Source organism: Sinohyriopsis cumingii, chromosome 17, assembly GCF_028554795.1.
Source record: "Sinohyriopsis cumingii isolate HCF-2022 chromosome 17, ASM2855479v2, whole genome shotgun sequence".
NCBI lineage: Eukaryota > Metazoa > Mollusca > Bivalvia > Unionida > Unionidae > Sinohyriopsis > Sinohyriopsis cumingii.
Genome location: NC_142977.1, coordinates 77,588,200 through 77,609,708, shown reverse-complemented (window position 1 = coordinate 77,609,708; position 21,509 = coordinate 77,588,200). Strand labels below are relative to the sequence as shown.

The following is a 21,509-nucleotide window of genomic DNA, read 5'->3' as shown; positions in this document are numbered from 1 at the left end:
CGTTCATGCTGAGTTCTCATGTAATTGTGTCACCGGTATTTTTCACGTGATTAGCAACACTTGCTGTAATTTGATCTCTGATGGTTGTAAACGATATACTTGAATCCCTGATTCTGCCGCTGTCAGTAAACACAGGGATGTTATCCGTAACTGCACCAAGTACTTGTCGAATTATATCATTCCATTTTGATATTACTGGTTTTTAGTTTACCATGTCGATCCTGAAAAATAGCAACCTCATCTGGGTCAACTCCAGCCAGGTTCATAATATCAGCGAGTTCATCTTTAGTCGCATACTTTGACAGATCAATGTCATCGGACTTTTTCTTAACGCGTGAAGAAGATCTATCGTAAATATCAACCATTATATTTTAAGATCTGTTTAAAACGAATTGGTTGCTTGTATAATCATGCATGACTTTATGTGGTGGTTTGGATGATTTTGATATAGCGTTAAGTACATTAATTACTTCACGGCCACATATTGGCGGATCTGTCATTGTTTGTGTGGGTAGCATTGAATACCAAACTTGCGCATGAAGTGGTGCAACATACTTGATAAATTCAATGGGTGGAGCTAACCCGTTTGAATCAAAATAAACGATTCCACATGGATCAACCGTGTATGATACCCAATGAGTACCAGGTCCTGAATTCGAGTCAAGGTTAATGATACCTGTTTCGAGTTTGTTCGGTTGTTTTGGTAATTGATTTCGCATAAAAACACCTCTGAAGTTTTTTATTTTTAATCGTTTAGCAGCATCAAGTAAATCAAAATTTGATGCTGGAGCATCTAACGAAGTGATCCTGGAAGCCTCAGACCTCTTCCCCAACGAGATCCCGGTAATCTTAGGCTGCGTCCCTTTTTTTGTACCCCTTTCCTGTTGCTTTCTTTAGAGCCATTCCAGCAGCGGTTCCAACAGCACCTAATGCGGCTGCTTTTGCTACAGCTGGAGCGGCAGCAGCTATTAACGCTGGAATAGCCGCGAGAAGTGGAAAAATACCGCCTGTTTTAATTGAGTCTTTAACCGTACCTGCAGAGAGATTAAGTTTGACGCCTGTCTTTGATTGTTTTGCGCCGTTGAAATGTTTAAGTTGACATTCTGATAATGATAGTTTATTTTGACCACCCGTGATCTAATCTCGCTTTAGTGATATTTTCATTCCGCAGTTTTTTGCTGAATTTGATTGAAGGTTTTTAATCTGACCAGGAGTCAGACTGACACTAACGTGATGATATGACATTTTATGATAAATACTTGCCACGCTCCAAATAATGATTAAAGATTTTCCACTGGTGCATCAACAACTCTCATTCGACCACTACCATCTTCAAGTAACATGGCTTTATCACTGAGTATAACCGCGATTGCTCTATAATCAACACCACCTGTATTTAACATTGCTTTAAGATGTATATCAATGACAGATTGTTTTGATAGATCAAGATGCTCCAGTGAAAAATAATAAATCGGATACAAAGTTTTGAAATCATGCTGTGATATTTGCAACCCAGTATCAACATTTTGATCACGTCCCATGAATGACATCAATTGATGATATACACGTCCTATATGATTTTGTTCATAATTTAGTTGTATATTCTCTGTTGGTTCTTGTTGTCCGTTTATCTGTAAAGAAATATTTGTGATACCTAGTTTGTCAAATATCATATGATTATGTTCTTGATTACCTAAACGATCATTGTTCTGAAACGCAATAAAAATATGCCATGATGCAGAAACACCTTGTTGTGATGCCATATGCCATATAAACTGACCGTTAACGTCAGTTTGCATACTATCTGTGCTTGTTGTTAACCTTGACAACAAGGATTTACCACCAATGTCCATGAAAGAAATCAACTTTTGTTCTTCTGCGATCGTTGGAGTCATTACCGGCATCCACAATGATAGTTTCGATAATACTACTTTACCAGCATCACCAGCAGGTCTCCTCAGAGCATCGCTGTCATTAACCTTTCTTACAAGAACAACCGTGTGTCTAGCTCCAAAAATAACCTTTCTAACATTTCTACAAAATCCAAAAATATGTGATAGTGGAATTGTACATGAAAAACTTCTATTGGCTGCTAGCAACATATTTCTACGTGCTTCTGGATTAGAACCTTGAACTACAGGCCACACATCAGCATCAGCGTTATTGGCAAAATTTCTTGGTCATCTTATATTATACGGATCATCATTGGGGTGACCAGAATTATCTTTCACAAACATCATTGTGGGACCTGCTGATCTTGTATAATCATCAGAATATCTTGCTAGACCAATTATTGTTGTAGCAACGTCACATTATTCTGAATTGATTAAATATTTTTTCCATCGATCATATATGTGGCGCTATCAAATAATGCCATGATCCCGTTGTTGACAAAACCAATTTTTTTACCTTATTTGCGTAATTAGCATTGTTTGTTCTTACAATTGTCCCTTCTACTTCAATAAAAGCCTCAGTGGGTAAAAAGTATCTACTTGTGTCATGAACTTGTAGTTCAATTCTTCCTCCATGTTGATCTGGTGTTCGTGCATCATAAGAATAAAACTGATAATCACGTACCGATTCATATTTAAGGACAGGTGCTTCCACATCAAATGCTTCGTCGGATATGCGCTTGAACATTTTATTATAATTATTTCCGTCTAACACATTGATTACCGCGTTCGGGAAGTTCCACTTCCTGATATCAAACTTGAAATATTATTTCCCGATTCACTGAGTCCCCGATCTGCTAACGCTGCCAGTTTTTGATTTGCAGCTTGATTACGTCTGCGGGCAGAATTTCAGTACTTGGTAATTTTACTGGTTGTGATCTTCGTCGCATTAATCGTGCTAGTCTATCTTTGATCGCCGAGAACACCTTACCAGCAACATTGACAATTGCTCCAGGAGTTTTTTCACGAACAATATCAATAACTTTCATTGATAATTGTTTTGCAATAGGCGCTGCTTTTGGGGCTAACCTTGTAAATAATCCCTGAATAACATCACCAAGTCCATCTCCGTAAATTGCTCTATAGATTGGTAATCGTGAGTTTACCGCTCTGACCTGTACGGATTTACAATGATTATTATGTATGATCATCTTATTTTATTTACCATTTATCTAACAACTAGTCACTGTAATCATCAACAAGTTCATCGATAAGTTCTCGGTAAACACTGATATCCATGATACCACCTTGAAATAATTGCCGACAAATATCAGCTGCTTCATTGGTTATTTCTGGTGAGTTATTTCTGGCATGTTTTCCCCCTATGAGAACTTCTAACCGTGACACATCATTGAGGATAATATTAGGACAAACAAAATTATTTCCCACTGTATTCAGGGAAGAAAGACCACTTCCAGTAGCGTCAAAAGAATCATCGCCAGGATCTCTTTCTTTACCCAGTGAACGTAATTTCTCCCGTTGTTTAGTTTCTATATCTCTGAATATTTCTTCTCTTTGCTTCCATTCTTCTTCTACTTTTTGCTTCATTTCTTTTGCCATCTGTTTCCTTTTCTCTCTAGATGGTTTCAACATCATCTCTTTCTGCGGTGAAGAAGATTGTTGTTGTTCTATTTGTTGCAGAGGTGGAGGAAGTTGATATGAAGGTTCCTGCTGGGAGAGTTGTTCTTGTTTTATTTTCTCTCTATAAAGTCTTTTTACTTCTTTATCAAGATTTTTGTATTCTGGACCTCTAGCTTGTTTTTTGTTTCTATATACGCGATATATCCATTTAATAAGATTATCATCACTTGCTTTTTCATGACGGGATTTTAAAATATTAGATTTATTAAATATACCAAATAATATTGTTTCAGGTAATTTTTCTCTTGTAGTATTTCTAATATCTTTGACAACCCCTTTCCTAAATCTTGCAATCAATTCTAAGTTTTCTTCTACTGGTTCGGGTTCAGGTGCAAGTTCTTTTCTTACATCGGCGACTTCAGTACGAAGTTTTCCAATATTTTCACCAACAGGTGGAGGTTGAGCTGCAGCTATATCAGTTGGAAGATCTCGTAAAATCTTTTTTGTTTGTTTGGTTCTTCTTGCTATTTTTTCAGTCTGCACTGCAGTTTGTTCTAATACTGGAAAAATACCCTTTTTCCTCTTCTCATCTTCCTCCTCAATATCTCCCCATATAGTTTTTTCAACAACCTCTGCAGCTTTCTTAGTAGCTGCAGTGACGGGTTTAAACAGTTTTTTAGTGTCTTCTTCATACTCAACTTGTGATTGTTGCTGCGCTTGCAAGTTTTTTCTAAATGAGTCTCTGACAGGAAGAAATTTTTTGATTGCTTCTAATCGTTCTCGAGCTATCCTTGCAGTATGAGATTCCGGATGTACCATTATTTTAATATAACATTTTAATATAACATAATGATTTAATTATAGCAGCAGAGAGGGTGAGACCTCGCGAAGACGTAATTGCATAAAACGCGTACATAATAAAATAGAAAAAAATCACCAACGACAATGAAGTAATATTAATTAGACAAACCCCGGTGAGATTTTCTCAGTAACATCGATGCTTTTTTTTAATATCTGTCGACGCTTTTTTATTTTTCGATCGTTCGTAGGAAGGCTTATTTTGGTTTTTGGATGCTTCCAAAATTGGTCTGTTCACCCTCTCTGCTGCTACAAAACTCAGTCAATGGATTTGTCAAGGACAGAATTTTTCATTTGACAGGGTTAACTTGTATCATCTTAATCCTGTACAGTATGTGATTGACTTTGTTTCTGAATGATTGTAGGCAAAATGCAGTGAGATAACTAACACCTACATGAGGTACTAGTATACACTTGGTGACACATGTTCTGACTCTTGCCCTGCTTACACAAGGATTGGGTAGAGTTCACTAGACAATGGAGACTCACCAATTACACAGCACCATTCACAAGAAAATGGCCAATTTAAGAAATTAAAGGATGCTTTTTATAAGTATTCCAGTTTTGCAGATATAATAAACAAAATATCAACTGAGTATGCATTACACCTTTTGACCAGATTTTCCCTTTAAGTTGAATGTAGTATGTTATTGTGTTTTCTGTCCATCAGTTAATATTTGCCAGTCTGACACATAACTTTGTAACATCTGGAGAGATTTTGCATACTTTGCATATGTGCATATTCATAGTCATATCTCCTGTCTTATGGTCAAGGTCACATAATTGGTCTGGTTCCTTATCCACGGTGTCATTATTTAACCTCTACAGACATTTATGGCACTTTACCCAGGTCAACACTTTGTCATGTAGTAATCAAGTCATGAGCTGAAGGGTCAAGGTCATTGGTAGACAAAAGGTCACAAGACAGGTGTATTCCATGTCATTGGTAGTATTCTTGTTCAGAATGCATGTAACGCATGCCTAACGACTCAGACATTTTTTGTGCTTAGATCATTAAAGTTTTACATGCCTAGATATATTTTGAATGTTGTATTAATAATGTTGACACTAAAACATACATTTTGTAAGTCATTCTGTTAAAATGCTTTTTATGATGTGAATACGTTTTCTACCTTTTGTAATTTTAGCCCATTGTAATATAAAACAGGCATATTTTTAAGTTTTAACTTCTCGTTAAAAGGACATGAAGAGTGAATTCATTTTGTGTAAAAGTGAAATTCTGTGGTAAGTGATCTTTTATAATTTGTGCTTGAAATGACATGTAAAATGCATAAGTAAACATGTAGTCTACTATCTTTTGTAATACACTATATACTGATTTTGCTGTCAAATAATGCATAGCACTTTGTCACTATAAGGCAAGTCATGGATCCCATTTTATTAAGTGGCATTTAAATTATATTTCCCTCATTGTAAAAAAATGATCTCAGTATAAGGGAGTATGCTCTGTGGCTCCCAAGGACAGTGTTATAAAGAGGGAATTCTGTATGATATACTTTTTTATAAGGCAGTAACTGTAAGGGAGTATTATATATGGCTTCTATAGACGGCATTATAAGGAGTATGCTATCATGTGTTCATTATAAAAGTGGTCTCACTATAAGGAGTATACTGTATGGGTCTCATGGATTGTTGTTATAATGTTGTTGTTGTTGGGTTTAATGCCATTTTTCAGCACACTATAGGCTATACATGGTGGCCAGTATTAATGATGGAGGAAAAACCCGGGAAAACCCGGAAAGAACCACCGACCCAGGAGAAGCTACTGGCAAGCTTTCTCACATACCCACATTAGCTGAATCCGAGTCTTGAACCCACGCAGACAGAGATGAGATGGCAGTGATCCGTAACGGAGAGTGCTTTAGACCACTCGGCCACTCGGGGCCCCATTGTTATAATGTGAGAGTACTATATCATATACTTTATTATAATGCAGTTTCACTATAAGGGACTATGATCTATATCTCCCATGGAATGTGCTATATAGAGGGAGTACTGTATCATGTACTTCATTTTAATGCATCTCATTATAAGAGAGTATACTCTATGGGTCTCAAGGGTATCATTATAATGAGGGAATACTGTACCCTTGTAGATCAGCAATCCTAGTCTGTAGGCATGGCATCTTCATTACAGCACTTATATTATATCAAGCTTTTTTTTTAGTTCATCATTTGGGACAAGGATCAGGTGAGTTTTACATTTTGCCCAGGAAACAAAATCAATAAGTGCAATACGTTTTTGGGGGAAGGGCAGAAAAATGTGAAATGATTATTATGTTTATGATAGTAGCTTGATGTAAACAAAATTGGTGAATGTAATGATATTTTTTGTCAGTTATGGGAATATTTTTAAAGATAAAAATAAACTGGGTATTTGTATATTGTTCTGGCTCAGATAATTGGCAAAGTAAAGTAGCCATAAAAAGTTCATCCCTATGGGGAAGAATTCATACAGTAACACCATTACTAAAAGATTACACTTATGTAACAAAAGCTCCAGGGTTACAAAATATCATAGTGTTATATTCAGATATTCTTTATAACCATGGTTAAAAAAAAAGGTTCTTGAAAGAATCTGGAAGGGAAAAAGCGATATTATTTGTAATATCTGATATTTCATTTGACTTTAAATAGAATTTACTATGTTTATTTATCTTTTGATTATAATCTACACAGTGTTTAATACTTTGTACCAAATAAATATGAACTTGAAGAAATAAACTTTTACAAACCATTAAGAGTTGAATAACAAAAAAGCCTGAATTTGTTATTGGCAGGTTGTGCCTGAAGGCATTCCATGTCAAAATGGAGAGACATCACAGCGAGTACAGGGAAATAATCAAAATGATTAAGCCCACTCTATCCAGATTGGAAAAGAAACAGGTATAGCTTTCATATAAAGTTGAATATGCCTGAGAAGTCACATCTATTAAACAGTTGCATTTTCTAGGTTCCAAAAATGAAATTTTAGAATAAATTCTACCTGTATGAAAGGCCTTTTTTTTTCTACTGCACACAGTTCATTGCTATATTGTCTGGACACCATGAATCCATAAAAGTCATATCTATAATTTTTCTTCTGATGTTATTATACAGAGACCTGCATCTGATTTACGGATAAACAGGGCTGTGAATATGCAAATCTTTCTGCATGACTGGAATGGCTATTGTTAGGAAATGGCACAAAAACATAAATTTGTGATGCAGTAGTTATTTGAACTTATTTTGGCTGCTGGATACTAGATTTGTATGGTACTTAAGCTTGTGGTATATTTTACAGTACTTGTATTGATAATTTATTGAAGCTAGTCTATAAGGAACATTCAAGGGAATAAAATAGTTATCCATTATTGACAGGTATCCTTGATACAGACCGTTTGGTGTTCACAAAGGCCAATTTTGATGTATTTAAAAAAATGCAAGTCTCTGAATTGTTAAAGACCTCTTTTGGCAATATTTTTGAAGACATTTCCTATATGCATTATTCTATCTTAGGGTCTTTATGCATAAAATTTAAAGCTCTGTGTCATCTGGGATCCTTCTATCTGTTAGCTACAATTTGTCTCTGTGGCCTGGATTCTTCTGCAGACATGTAACCTTTTTGTTAATCCTACATTGTTGGCAGATGCATCTATATGACCTTGATTGGTGTGCAGACTGGTCACATTTTTGTTAATCCTACCTTGTTGACAGATGCATCTCTGTGACCTTGATTCTTCTGCAGACTGGCTACATATTTGTTGAGCCTACATTAGTGGGTAGACAGACAAGATGGTCTATTTACTGTATTGCCAGCAGATATTTTGTCAAAAGTTTGTTACAGTTTAGGTTAAAGGTTTTACTTGCATATTTTTCACAGACCCTTCAATAGATTATCATCATATTTAACATGAATCATCGCAAAGTTAAGACAATTGATTTCATACTTGTTTGCAACTTTTACTTTGTTATGAAGGTCACAGTCATAGAATATTTATTTGAAGGTTTCTGCTAAAATCTTGTCATTTACTTCAATTTCTCCTACCTCTTGATATATTCTCATCATACTTGGCATGAATCATTATGATTTTCTACATATTTTGGATCAGTTATTATGAACAAAATACAATTCATTCAACAACACACATGTTTGCCTATTTGACCATGGGTTTAAGGTCACAGTTATAGAAAATTTGTGTTTGGGTTTTGGTTAAAGTTATTTCCTTTGCTTATATATCATAAACCCTTAATGGGTTTGCTTCCAGCTTGGATAGGTTATTACAAAGCAAATGAAATTTATTCTGTAACACACCTGTTTAAAACCTTGAACTTAAGGCAAGATCACAATCATAGAAAATGTGCTTGAGATGTTAGTCCTATACTGCTTTGAGGTGTTAGTCTTAAACTGCCTTGAGGTGTTAGTCTTATACTGCCTTGAGGTGTTAGTCTTATACTGCTTTGAGGTGTTAGTCCTATACTGCCTTGAGGTGTTAGTCTTATACTGCCTTGAGGTGTTAGTCTTATACTGCCTTGAGGTGTTAGTCTTATACTGCCTTGAGGTGTTAGTCTTAAACTGCCTTGAGGTGTTAGTCTTATACCACCTTGAGGTGTTAGTCTTATACTGCCTTGAGGTGTTAGTCCTATACTACCTTGAGGTGTTAGTCCTATACTGCCTTGAGTTGTTAGTCCTATACTGCCTTGAGTTGTTAGTCTTATACTGCCTTGAGGTGTTAGTCCTATACTGCCTTGATGTGTTAGTCCTATACTGCCTTGAGGTGTTAGTCCTATACTGCCTTGAGGTGTTAGTCTTATACTGCCTTGAGGTGTTAGTCTTATACTGCCTTGAGGTGTTAGTCTTATACTGCCTTGAGGTGTTAGTCGTATACTGCCTTGATGTGTTAGTCTTATACTGCCTTGAGGTGTTAGTCGTATACTGCCTTGATGTGTTAGTCTTAAACTGCCTTGATGTGTTAGTCTTACACTGCCTTGAGGTGTTAGTCGTATACTGCCTTGATGTGTTAGTCTTATACTGCCTTGAGGTGTTAGTCTTATACTGCCTTGATGTGTTAGTCTTTAACTGCCTTGATGTGTTAGTCCTATACTGCCTTGATGTGTTAGTCTTATACTGCCTTGAGGTGTTAGTCCTATACTGCCTTGATGTGTTAGTCTTATACTGCCTTGAGGTGTTAGTCCTATACTGCCTTGATGTGTTAGTCTTATACTGCCTTGAGGTGTTAGTCCTATACTGCCTTGATGTGTTAGTCTTATACTGCCTTGATGTGTTAGTCTTATACTGCCTTGATGTGGTAGTCCTATACTGCCTTGAGGTGTTAGTCTTATACTGCCTTGAGGTGTTAGTCTTATACTGCCTTGAGGTGTTAGTCGTATACTGCCTTGATGTGTTAGTCTTATACTGCCTTGAGGTGTTAGTCGTATACTGCCTTGATGTGTTAGTCTTAAACTGCCTTGATGTGTTAGTCTTACACTGCCTTGAGATGTTAGTCGTATACTGCCTTGATGTGTTAGTCTTATACTGCCTTGAGGTGTTAGTCTTATACTGCCTTGATGTGTTAGTCTTTAACTGCCTTGATGTGTTAGTCCTATACTGCCTTGATGTGTTAGTCTTATACTGCCTTGAGGTGTTAGTCCTATACTGCCTTGATGTGTTAGTCTTATACTGCCTTGAGGTGTTAGTCCTATACTGCCTTGATGTGTTAGTCTTATACTGCCTTGAGGTGTTAGTCCTATACTGCCTTGATGTGGTAGTCTTATACTGCCTTGATGTGTTAGTCTTATACTGCCTTGATGTGTTAGTCTTATACTGCCTTGATGTGGTAGTCTTAAACTGCCTTGATGTGTTAGTCTTATACTGCCTTGAGGTGTTAGTCATATACTGCCTAAACACTTCAATGAAGTTTCTTCATACTAGGTATGAATCATCATGAAGCTTGGACAATTCATTCAGCAACACACTTACTTGCCCTTTTGTCCATAGTTTTAAATTATGTAGAAAATGTACAGTTTTTTCATTGCTTATATTTCCTAAACCCTTGATGAATTTTCTTTATACTTTGGATGAATCAATATAAAGATTTGACAATTCATTCTGCAACACACTTGCTCACCCCTTTCTGCAACATACTTGGTCACCCTGTTCTCCATTATACTTGTGCAACCTTTCTGCAACATAATTGCTCACCCCTTTCTGCAACACACATGTTCACCCATTTAACCTTTGTGTCAAAGTAAGTCATAGAAAATTTGCTTTCAGGTTTTAGTTTAAATTTTTTTAATTCATTTGTGTATATTTCCTAACCTTTTTATGGATTGTGTTCATACTTTGGATACATCATTATAAGCTTAGGCAGTTAATTCTGCACAACACTTATACGATTGGATGAGCTACATTTGCATCCAAAAAGAGCATGAATTGGTTACATTAGATACAGACTATTTTCACATTGTATCATCTATAATTACCATGCAGATTTATTTAAAATGAATTTATGTAACATTTATGAAATTAACAGGATTTTATTCAAAGATTTGACCCAGTGGCAGCTGGTAGCAGCTGTTGATCCATCACATTACACAAATTACAATTCATTACTGTGCTTGGCGATTTTGGGCTAGTAGTATTTTAGTGACCAGACATTAGTTTGCCCAACCTAGTAGGACATCTAGGTAGAATTGACTACAGAAATACATTTTCAAATCATTGAAACTGCAAAATATTCTATATATTTTTCGTGAACATTATGCAACTTGTCAATCACTAAATGTTTTTAAAAAAGGCAATTTTTAAAGGAACATGTATGCAGATAAGTAGGTGGAGTTTTCTTCATTTCCTTGATGATTCAATCATCCAACTATCTTAGAATGCATTTGTAATACTTCTCATTTTCAGAGCATCAGGCTGGACCTCATGGCTGTAACAGATTGTGGAATGCCAGATGAGTTTGAAACAATTCTCAACTGATAAGTTGTGCAGCTGAAAAACTATTGATATTTGTCATGCCACTTCAGGCCTGGCAGATGTTTATATCATGGATGACTCTGAGGTGAACATTTTTCATGCCTTGGACTTATTAGCATACAGCTTCTAAATTCCATGTCTTTGAAAATCTGCAACAGTGAGCCAAGAGTATCATTTGTGATGATTTATGAGGAAACAGAGCAAAACCTGTTTTTGCAACTGTTAAGCATTTAGACCCTCTCCATCAGCAACAGAATATTGCAACTCCCATTGACAGTGTCCTCTCTTTACAACAGTGTTAATGTGAGCCTGAAAGTAGCCAATGTTATATGACAGGGATTCTTATTCTTAGGGAGTGTTCTAATAACTCCATTGACAGTGTTCTCTCTTTACACCAGTGTTCACGTGAGCCTGAAAGTGGTCAATTTTATATAACAGGGAACCTTATTGTTAGGGAATGTTCTAGTAAGTTCCATTTACAGTGTTCCTTGATGACAACACTTCAATGGAGCCCAAAAGTGGTTCATGTTATAAGACATGGAACCATATAATTGGAGATGTTCCAAAGGGTTTTATCTGGATAATGCTTTTAAAACAGACAAATGGTGGATTCAGTGATGTGAAACCACTTTATAATTAGTTCTCCTCTGTCAAAAACTTAACAGTAAAGTGAAATAATTAAACAATTATAGCAATGCTTAAATAAAATTTGACACATATAATGAGATTTATGGCCATTTCTATGGTAAAGGAGGAGCAGCAGTATAACGGGCTTTATAGTAAGTGACCTTTGCACATAGGAAATATGACCACCTTCAAATTCAGACCACTTTCTCTCAGCAATCATTGGTCTGACTTAGGATGACTTGCCATTGTTAAGTTAAAAAAACAGATTTTACATACCTTATTACATCAATGTATTTATTCCCAATTTTGTGAATATCATAAATACAGGTTATCAATGTTTACTTCATTTCACTCATATTTTTTGTGGTTGAAATATACCTTTGTTCTGTCAGATAATGTGAGAAATAGTTTTGTTTATCCTTTACAAAACGTTATTCAAGATCATGAGATCAACCCAACTGTGAGATAAATTTATAAGATTTTGATTGAATCATTTCAGCATTGTATCATAGAAATGTGATATTGTATTTTGAACACAATTGTAGATAGCTTAGTTACAGATTTGTCATCATCTTGTACAATTATTGACTTTGGATGAGGTTGTTGGATGGTTTACTAAACCCGAAAAACAATGACTATATGCTGTGGTGAAAATAACATGGAGGACAGGTGGATGAGAATTCACAGTAGCAACTGAAATCAAAAGTATGCAACTGTTTTATTATCTGACATTTCAGTATTCAATAGTCTTTTGCCTTAATAGAAATGAGATAGAAATTATTTTTTTTTAAATTTAAGAAAAGAACAGAAAAATATACAAGGAGAGATGTGTTTTCTTTTCATTAGATAAAATGCTTACATAACTTCATTTGATGAACTTCATTAAAATAAAATAAAAAAAGTTAAACATTAAACATTTGGAAAAATTAGTTTTATTATTTTTTCTCTGTAAATTGTAGCCTTTATACTTTCATTTAAAGAATAATTAGACAGACCAAAGGAGGGAATTGGCAGATGGACTGATGAACAGAGAGATGAAAAATACATTCCATCACTTGACTAGTATGTATATTACAAACTCAAGCAGAAATTGCATGCTCTGACTTGGTAAACTGTTGATAAGGCATCAGTTGAGCTGTTTGAATCTTACAATGCCCTTGTGTGTGTTGGTGATTGATCTATAATGCTTTTGTAACAAAGATAGCAGGTAACAATTTAAAACACCAAACTTCAAAATCATATAATAAAATGTGCCAGCAGATCAAGGTCATTACTGTTCATTTAATCTTGTAATAAGAATGAACAGTTTAAACCCAGATCTGCTGACACATTATGAACAGTGTATGTCCAGATCTGCTGGCACATTATGAACAGTGTGTGCCAAGATCTCTTGGCACATTTAGAACAGTGTATGCCAAGATCTGTTGGTGCATTTTGAACAGTGTAGGAGAAGATCTGTTAGCACATTTTGAACAGTGTATGCCAAGATCTGTTAGCACATTTTAAGCAATGTATGCCCAGATAATAATAATAATAATAATAATAATAATGAGGACTTTGTATAGCACCTAATCTTTAGAAGCTCTAAGCGCTTTACAACATTAGACAACACCTATAAGATAAAAAACATATAATGATATGATTACAAAAACAAACACCATGAAATTAGAAAACATTAAAAAACATGCTAAGAATATTTAAGGTAGGAAACATTATTAGGTCTTTAAGTTTGTTCTTGCAGTCGAAATAAGTGAGTTTTTGAGAGCCCTCTTGAATGTGATCACTGTGTCTTTGTGTCTAAGTTCAGTGGGCAATTCATTCCACATTGCTGGGCCCAGGTATGCAAAAGAACGCTGTCCATATGACTTTGTTTTCATAGTGGGAATAATGAGTATACGATTGTCAGAAGAGGAGCATAAGTATCTTGCTGTTGTGTACACATGGGTGAGGTCGGATAGGTATGTTGGACTAGAGTCCGACAGTGAAACGTTGCACAGAGAACAAATTTTGTGTTTGATTCTGGATCGAATGGATAGCCATTTTAGGGTACAGAGCAGCGGGGAGGTGTGCTCTGATCGTGGTACTCTAAGTATGATCCGAGCAGTTGTGTTTCGAACTTTTTGAAGTCTCTGGAGTAGATATTGAGATGAACCAGACAGAATTGAGTTACAATAGTCGAGTCTTGAAAGTACTAATGAACACACAAGTGTTTTAGTGGCATCAGCTGAAAGATATTTGCGAATTGAGCTGATGTGTCTCAGCTCAAGATATGCAGCCTTGCATATGTTCGTGACATGTTGGTGCAGTGTGAAAGTACTGTCCAGAGTAACACCTAGGTTGCGTACTGATTGTGTGAATTTAATGTTGGTGCTGCTGATATTTATTGTTTGAGGTAAAGGATGTGAATGAGAAAGTCTTTGTGTTGTGATCAGAATGGCCTCAGTTTTGTCATCATTCATCTGCAGCTTGTTACATGTCATCCATGATTTCACATCAGAAATGCATCTCTCTACACCTTGGATGGTAGCATCAACTTCAGTTTGGTGGCTAGATTTGTATATTTGAGTGTCATCAGCATACAATTGGTGAGACACTGGATGATGATCTATGACACTTGAGAGTGACTGAGTGTACAGAATGAAGAGAACAGGTCCAAGAACAGACCCCCTGTGGAACACCACAACATAGATCAACTGGGCTGGAGTGCATTCCATTTGCAGATACAATTTGTGTCCTGTTGACCAAGTAGGACTTGAACCACAGTAAGGCTGTATCATGAATGCCAAATACATGCTGGAGATGGTGAAATAATATATCATGGTCTATTGTGTCAAATGCTGCAGACAAATCAAGGAGGGTGAGGACTGTAATCTTTCCTGTATCCAACGCAGAGAGAATGTCATTAACTACTTTTAGAAGAGTAGTTTCAGTACTGTGGCAAGGGCGTTATGCAGATTGTACATTGCTAAAAAGACTGTTTGAATTTAGATGAGATACAAGCTGAAATAGAACAACCTTTTCTAAGATTTTTGATATGAATGGGAGATTAGAAACTGGGCAGTAGTTCTTTAAATCGTTATGGTCTAGTGTTGGTTTCTTCAGCAGAGGCTTTACAATGGCAGTTTTGAAAAATGATGGGAATTCCCCGGATGAGAGAGTGGTATTAATAACATCAGTTAGTGAAGGCAATACTGGATCTAAGCACTCAAGCAGCAGTGATGTTGGAACTGGATCAAGTTCACATGACTTTGGTGCACTCTTCATCATGATTGTACGTACAAAATCCATAGAGACAGGTTCAGATGCTGCTAATGGTTGCTGCTCAAATTCTGTATCCCAACTGTATGGTGACGATGAGTCAATTGAAATTGTGGTGTCAAGCTTATCTCTAATGGTTTGTACTTTGTCACGGAAGAAATTTGCAAACATGTCCGGAAGGTTGACTGGAGAGAAGGTAGTTGGAAGTGGTGTAGATTTGTTCCTTGACATTAGCTTATTAGTAATCACGAAGCTCTTTGCAGCTGGAACTTTCCATCATCTTAGTAGTGTAGTGGGCTGATTTCGCTGCATTGACTATATTTGTGACATTCTTTTTAGAGGCTTCATAGATTTGCTTATGAATGCCAAATCCAAATGGTGGAAAGCCAAAGCCTCTCAGCTTTACGGCGGTCTCTTTTAGCAGTGTGAAGCTGGTCCCTAACACTGCTGTACCATTGAGAACACTTTTGAATTGATACTCTGTACTTGGTAGCTGGTGCATGTTTGTCAAGCAGTGAACGCAGGCAGTTACTGAGTTGTTCTGCGGTAGGAGGTAAGCAAGTTGTTAAGTTAGCTTGGATGTCGTGCATTAGTTTGGTTCTATTTATCATACGGAGGTTTCTCTTAGTAGCAGATAAAGGTGGAGGGTTAGGGACTGATACGTCAAAATGGCATATAATGCAGAGGTGATCTGATGCAAGGTCATGGTATACCAGGGAGGACCGTAGAATGTTATCATCAAGTCTATGAAGAATCCAGTCTAAAATGTGACCGTGTTTAAGGGTAGGTTGGCTAACTGTTTGAGGTTGAAAACATTAATGGAATCTATGAGTTTTGATGTATTTGGGTTTCCGTGACAGAGCGAAAGTTGAAATCTCCAAGAATAGCCAGGTTGCCACCTATCGAATTTCCATAGTCCAGGAGATTTGGAAACTGCTCCAAAAAGAGAGAGTCAGCCAGCTTGTCTTTTCTACTAGGAGGAGGGCGGTATAGGCAGAAAATATGGACTGACCTTTGCTCCAGTGTGAGTGTGGTTTGTACTAGTTCAAACAATGTGTGGTCGAAATTGTGGTTAAGACGTTTTATCATGGTGTTCTTTTTGATGACAGCAATTCCACCTTCGCGAGAATTACGGGGGAATGACTTGATGGAGTAACCAGTGGGTGTTAGATCCGCACACTTGGCTCATCGCCTGATGTTTTTAGCCATGTTTCTGTCAGGAAAAATAGGTTAATATTCTGGTCATTGATAAAATTAACTATTTCTGTGCGCTTTTCCGGTGGTCCGACTGACTGGGCATTGAATAATGCAATCTGCTGGCACATTATGAACCGTATATGCCAAGATCTGTTGGCAACAAATATTTTTGCCTCAGATAGATCATATTTTCTGGCAAGTTGAATCATTTCACCTTTTTCAAAATGTCTAACTGTTCCTGGGTAAGATTTGAATGAGAGATTTCCACTTTTGATGACATTGTAAAAAAGCATGTTGATTTCACTAAAGATTTCAAAAATGAAAAATAATGCATGGGATTTAACAAATATCAAAAACATGGGGAATCTAAATTTCAAAAATCAAAGTTTTCTGAAATATTTTAGCCAAAATTCATATATTCCAGGGACGAGCAAGCCAATTTTCTTTGCTACATGTTTTGTCTCTTACAAAACGTAACAAGAACAAAGTGAAGGCAACAAGCTTTGTAAAATGTAACAAATAATTTATATCCTTAGGAAAACAAGTTAAAATGAGAAGAAAAAAACTTGCGGTTTTATGAATCAAATCCAAAATTAATCAAAGAATTAAAAAATAGAAGTCCTATTAGTAAAAAGTCCTATCAAAATTTAGTTCGAGTCCTGATGAAATCCTAAATGGAAGTTGATGACGTGTGTTGTGATCAGCGTCGTACTTATGTATCAACAGTTTTTTGTTGAATCACAGAAAATAATATTCCAATTTTAATTCTGTATAAATTTTGATAAGTGTCTTTGTCCAAAAATTAATTTAGAGCACTAGTATTTCAAGGGTAACAAACTTTAAATCAAATTAAATTGAAGAGAACAAAATAATTAGCCCAAAACTGGTCACAACATCAAACACTTTAACTTCTCAAGTGTTAAGGCAAGAATAGCTATTATTTCTCAATACATCAGTAATAAATCTAACTACAACGCAAAACAGATGCCTGGATGTGGGTCAGTCCTCCGGAAAAACCAGAGTTTGTAACAATTGCTTCATGTTATTTGTCACGTACTCGAAGCCACTATATGAATCTTACTCTGAGAAAGAATTACTTACTACAAACTATCACTAGGTCAGCATTAGATGAAATGTTTCTATAAAGTTTAAGTCAAAAATTTAAAAAATCTGTCAGAACTGAACTCTATTCCAGTAAATAAAGTTTCATTACAATAGTTTATAATGGAATTTAAAAAATTAAAAGTAAATAAAGTTACATTACAATAGTTTATAATGGAATTTAAAAAATTAAAACTAACAAAAAAACAATTAAATTAAATTAAATATACATAACAATAATCTTAGTAAAACGTTTGGAATCAAGATGACTCAATCACACTGGTCCAACGAGAAACCAAGATAAGAAGCTAAGAAACAACGAATTTTGGTGTCGCGTTGAGCTTAAAATGAAGTGTTCGCCCAAATGCATGTCAGTGATTTTGAAGATGACACGAGTGAACCTGATCCAGCTTCTGCCACAAGATCAATAGTCATTCAATAGCTCGCGAAGATTATTATCACATTCAAAAGACGTAAAACTAACCTCCAGAAAATTCAGAACAACTGCTTACACCTAAAGGGTAAAATTGAACGAGTTAAAGTCTACAATAACCCATGGAGAAAGCAGCAGGTTTCATTACAGTCTTGTATTCCTTGTTAGAGACACTGAAAGGACATGGTGAAGCTAGCTAGGACGATCGCTTGAGACTTTCCATCTATCACGACAATTTGAAGTCTCCTGTCTGGATCTAATTTAGTATATGAGCAGAATTAACACCATCCAAAGTCATCGACAAAATTCAACACGTTCAACAATCCAATGACGAGTATAACATTACTATGCTAGGAAGAACGATACATTGGAATGGAAAAGAGCATGATAAATCATTCGACAGTCGAAGAGAGCCACACAACGGGAAGAAGTCCTTTTAAAGGTGGCAGTATTTTCATGGAGGCTGTGGCATTTCTGATATGCAAACACTTAAAGACTTGTAGGAACGTCGCTATACCTTAAAGTGAACCCTCAAGTCGTTCACGGAGCTCTTGCGTTTCGTGGACCCGATTTCCCAGACGGAAAATTCATTCACGTAAGTCAACAAGACCATTTAGCAGGGTTAGAAATGAACCTCAAAAGCGTCGAAAAATATAAAATTGTATGTTCACCTTATAAACCTAAAAAAACCCGAAAAGAACTGAAGGAAACCTAATAATATGTAAAAAAAAAAATAATGAACGACTAAACCCCAACCGCACAAAAAAGTTGTTTCTGTGCACATTTTGTCGTTAGGCGGTCGAGAAAGAGCGTGAATTATTCAAATTAAAGATATCTGGTCATTTGATTCAATCATTTATTTCACGCTTTATCAAAAATTTTAATGTTATGCTCACCATGGAGATAATCTTATAACTGCTTTGTGTCTTGAACCTAAATTTTTAAAACCTTGTGAAAACATACCCTACCCCCTCCGAAAGTTTAAAATTTATTTTCACTTCTATCCCTGATTTCAATACCATTATTTATGTCACTAGATTTCTCGGATACCAATGCTACTGCGAGAAATGTGACCTTAGGTTTACTAGTCTGGAGCAACACATTCGTTGCATAAAGAGACTTCTTGGGTATTTAGCGGTGATTGATATGAAAGCGACATTGTTTAATTATAACGACCGTCGAAATAAAATCAAATAAGGACGCTGTTTAAAATTAATGGATCATTTGCATTTGGTTACTTATTTGCAGGACAGGTATATGCTGAGCGGAGTGGATGTAAGCTTGAGACTGAATCCAACTAGTACCGTCTTCTATTTGATGGCTAATGGTAACGGGTATAAATCCATCATCGAAGAAGCCAGATTTTATGCTCGTCGTGTGGAAGGTTTACCTAAAGATGGAAACGACATAAGTCATACTTTGAGCAAAACGACAGCCAAGTATCCGATAGGAAGTGAAAACCTTCACCACTGCTTCTAGACTCCTATCCAAGATCAAAGACCATATTTCCAAGGACAGCCACAGAAAAGTTACTTATTGTCATCGCCAGCAATGATACCCTCGACAGAGCCATCGATCAAATCCAGTTCCAGCACCTTAACGTGTCATTGATACGTCACTCGAGATGACCAAACGTTGTGGACCAGACGCGTTAATCCTAACTTTGCCTAGAAAAATTACTTGAGATCTTATATTTTATTGTTTGAAGCCACAGGACAGATAGTTTGGTACCAAGAGCAGCCGCGGCATATCGTGCCAAGATTATTTAAGAAGATATGCTTTGTGAGGCTTTGATTTCGCTTTATATCACGGCAGCGCGAACATTTCCAGTTTATAAAATCAGGCTAACTTCGTGTAGAATTTCATTATTCAATAGCTTCAGTGAGCCGTAAACGACATTTTGTTATGCAGAATTAGATAATACTCTGGAAGGCAACAGTTCAAAACATCATCTCCCCAGCAACTGTTGTACACACATCTCCTTTACTAATTCGCCGTAAATTCTGTTTAAAACACTTCCTGCAAAATACCTTGAGCTCCCAATGAGTGAAATAATAAAGCAAAACGAATAAATAGGAAACATAAAAGAAGCAAAGAACAACACAATCACAATATAGGGACAATTGCCACTGGTACAAATGAAAAGATTATGGAAACTTGACCCAGATTCGACTCAACTCTGTTCTTCCTGGAAAATGAGAATTTGCTCATAAACTTTGAAATAGCCATGCAATGGCTGATTCTATCCCCAATCTTGACCATACCATCCCTATATAGTCCTGCGGAAAATATTTCCATAAGGTCGACAACACAGACCCATAAATTCTCATTAATTAAAGTGATTTTGTAGGGGGCAGTGACACCGACCTTAACCTTACAATGATAACTCTCTTCTGAACATCCCCCAATCGGCCATATAAATAAATATTAAACCTATTGAAATGACCCCAAATACTAGAGAGGGAGGCTACAAGAAATTAGCACAATCCCATACTATTCCGCCTCTCCCACACATCCCTTGAGGGGTGGGGGGAGGGGAAAAGGGATACCTCACATCCTCAATCCTATGCATACATCGCTAGTAAAGGGGGACATGTGCAATTGAAAAACTCCACCCAGGTAATGAAAACCTAAAAACCAAACAAACAAACCCCAAACTAAACGCTCAGAAACCAATCTCTGTGCAGTGGGGCCCCGAGTGGCGGAGTGGTCCAAAGCGCTCACCGTTACAGATCACTGCCATCTCACCTCTGTCTGCGTGGGTTCGAGTCTAGGATTCGGCCAATGTGGATATGTAAGAAAGCTTGCCAGTAGCTTTTCGTGTGTCGGTGGTTCTTCCCGGAGTTTTCCCGGGTTCTTCCTCCACCATTGGGGCCCCGAGTGCTCTAGTGGTCTAAAGCGCTCACCGTTCCGAATCACTGTCATCTCACCTGTCTGCGTGGGTTCTTCTTTTTGGGGCACCAGCCAGATGCTCCCCCCCCCATCCTAGTAGAAGCCTAAAATTTTTTATGTATTTTTGTTTTCCTCCCAGATGTGTTGCTATGTATTATTTTAGAGTTCTTTTGAAAAGAAGAACTAGGATTAGGGTATTTGTACCATTCCCTAGTGTGCCTATAGGGTTGTTCCTCCGAGAGTGATTTCTATTACCCTCTCGGATTTCCTCCCCTAGTAATTTGGTGACCTTGCTAGGGTCCCCTATGTCCCGTGTTTGCTATGTGTTTGTGCTATATGTTATGATTGCTATATTCGTGTTCTTGTAGGGACAGCATTCTTTGTCAAATCTATATCATGAGCCCAGTTGTCTTAACAATTCCCGTGTTTATAATTACAACGGGAGTATATATTAAGAATTTGGAATTTTGGCGAGCGGTGATGTTTTAATCTAAGTTTTTGAAACCTTATAGGTTTATGTGTGTGTATTAAAATCACCTCTCATCTATGATGATAAGACTGTGTTCCAGGAGGGGTTCACACTTTTTATTTTTTGTATGTCTCCCCCATGGAGCAGGTCTATCTATACCTTA

The 21,509-nt window shown here is 36.6% G+C and overlaps 1 protein-coding gene across 1 annotated transcript in view; it reads left to right on the top strand.

Annotated features, from left to right (window-relative positions):
• The window catches only part of LOC149779281 (uncharacterized), a 151,746-nt gene extending 138,821 nt beyond the window's left edge, over positions 1-12,925 (top strand). The window contains exons 29-32 of the mRNA XM_089939880.1: positions 5,593-5,636; positions 6,579-6,602; positions 7,192-7,297; positions 11,301-12,925. Coding sequence (XP_089796006.1) covers positions 5,593-5,636; positions 6,579-6,602; positions 7,192-7,297; positions 11,301-11,372 — 246 coding nt within the window. The 3' untranslated portion in view covers positions 11,373-12,925. The remainder of the gene's footprint in view (positions 1-5,592; positions 5,637-6,578; positions 6,603-7,191; positions 7,298-11,300) is intronic.
• The last annotated feature ends 8,584 nt before the right edge of the window (positions 12,926-21,509 follow it).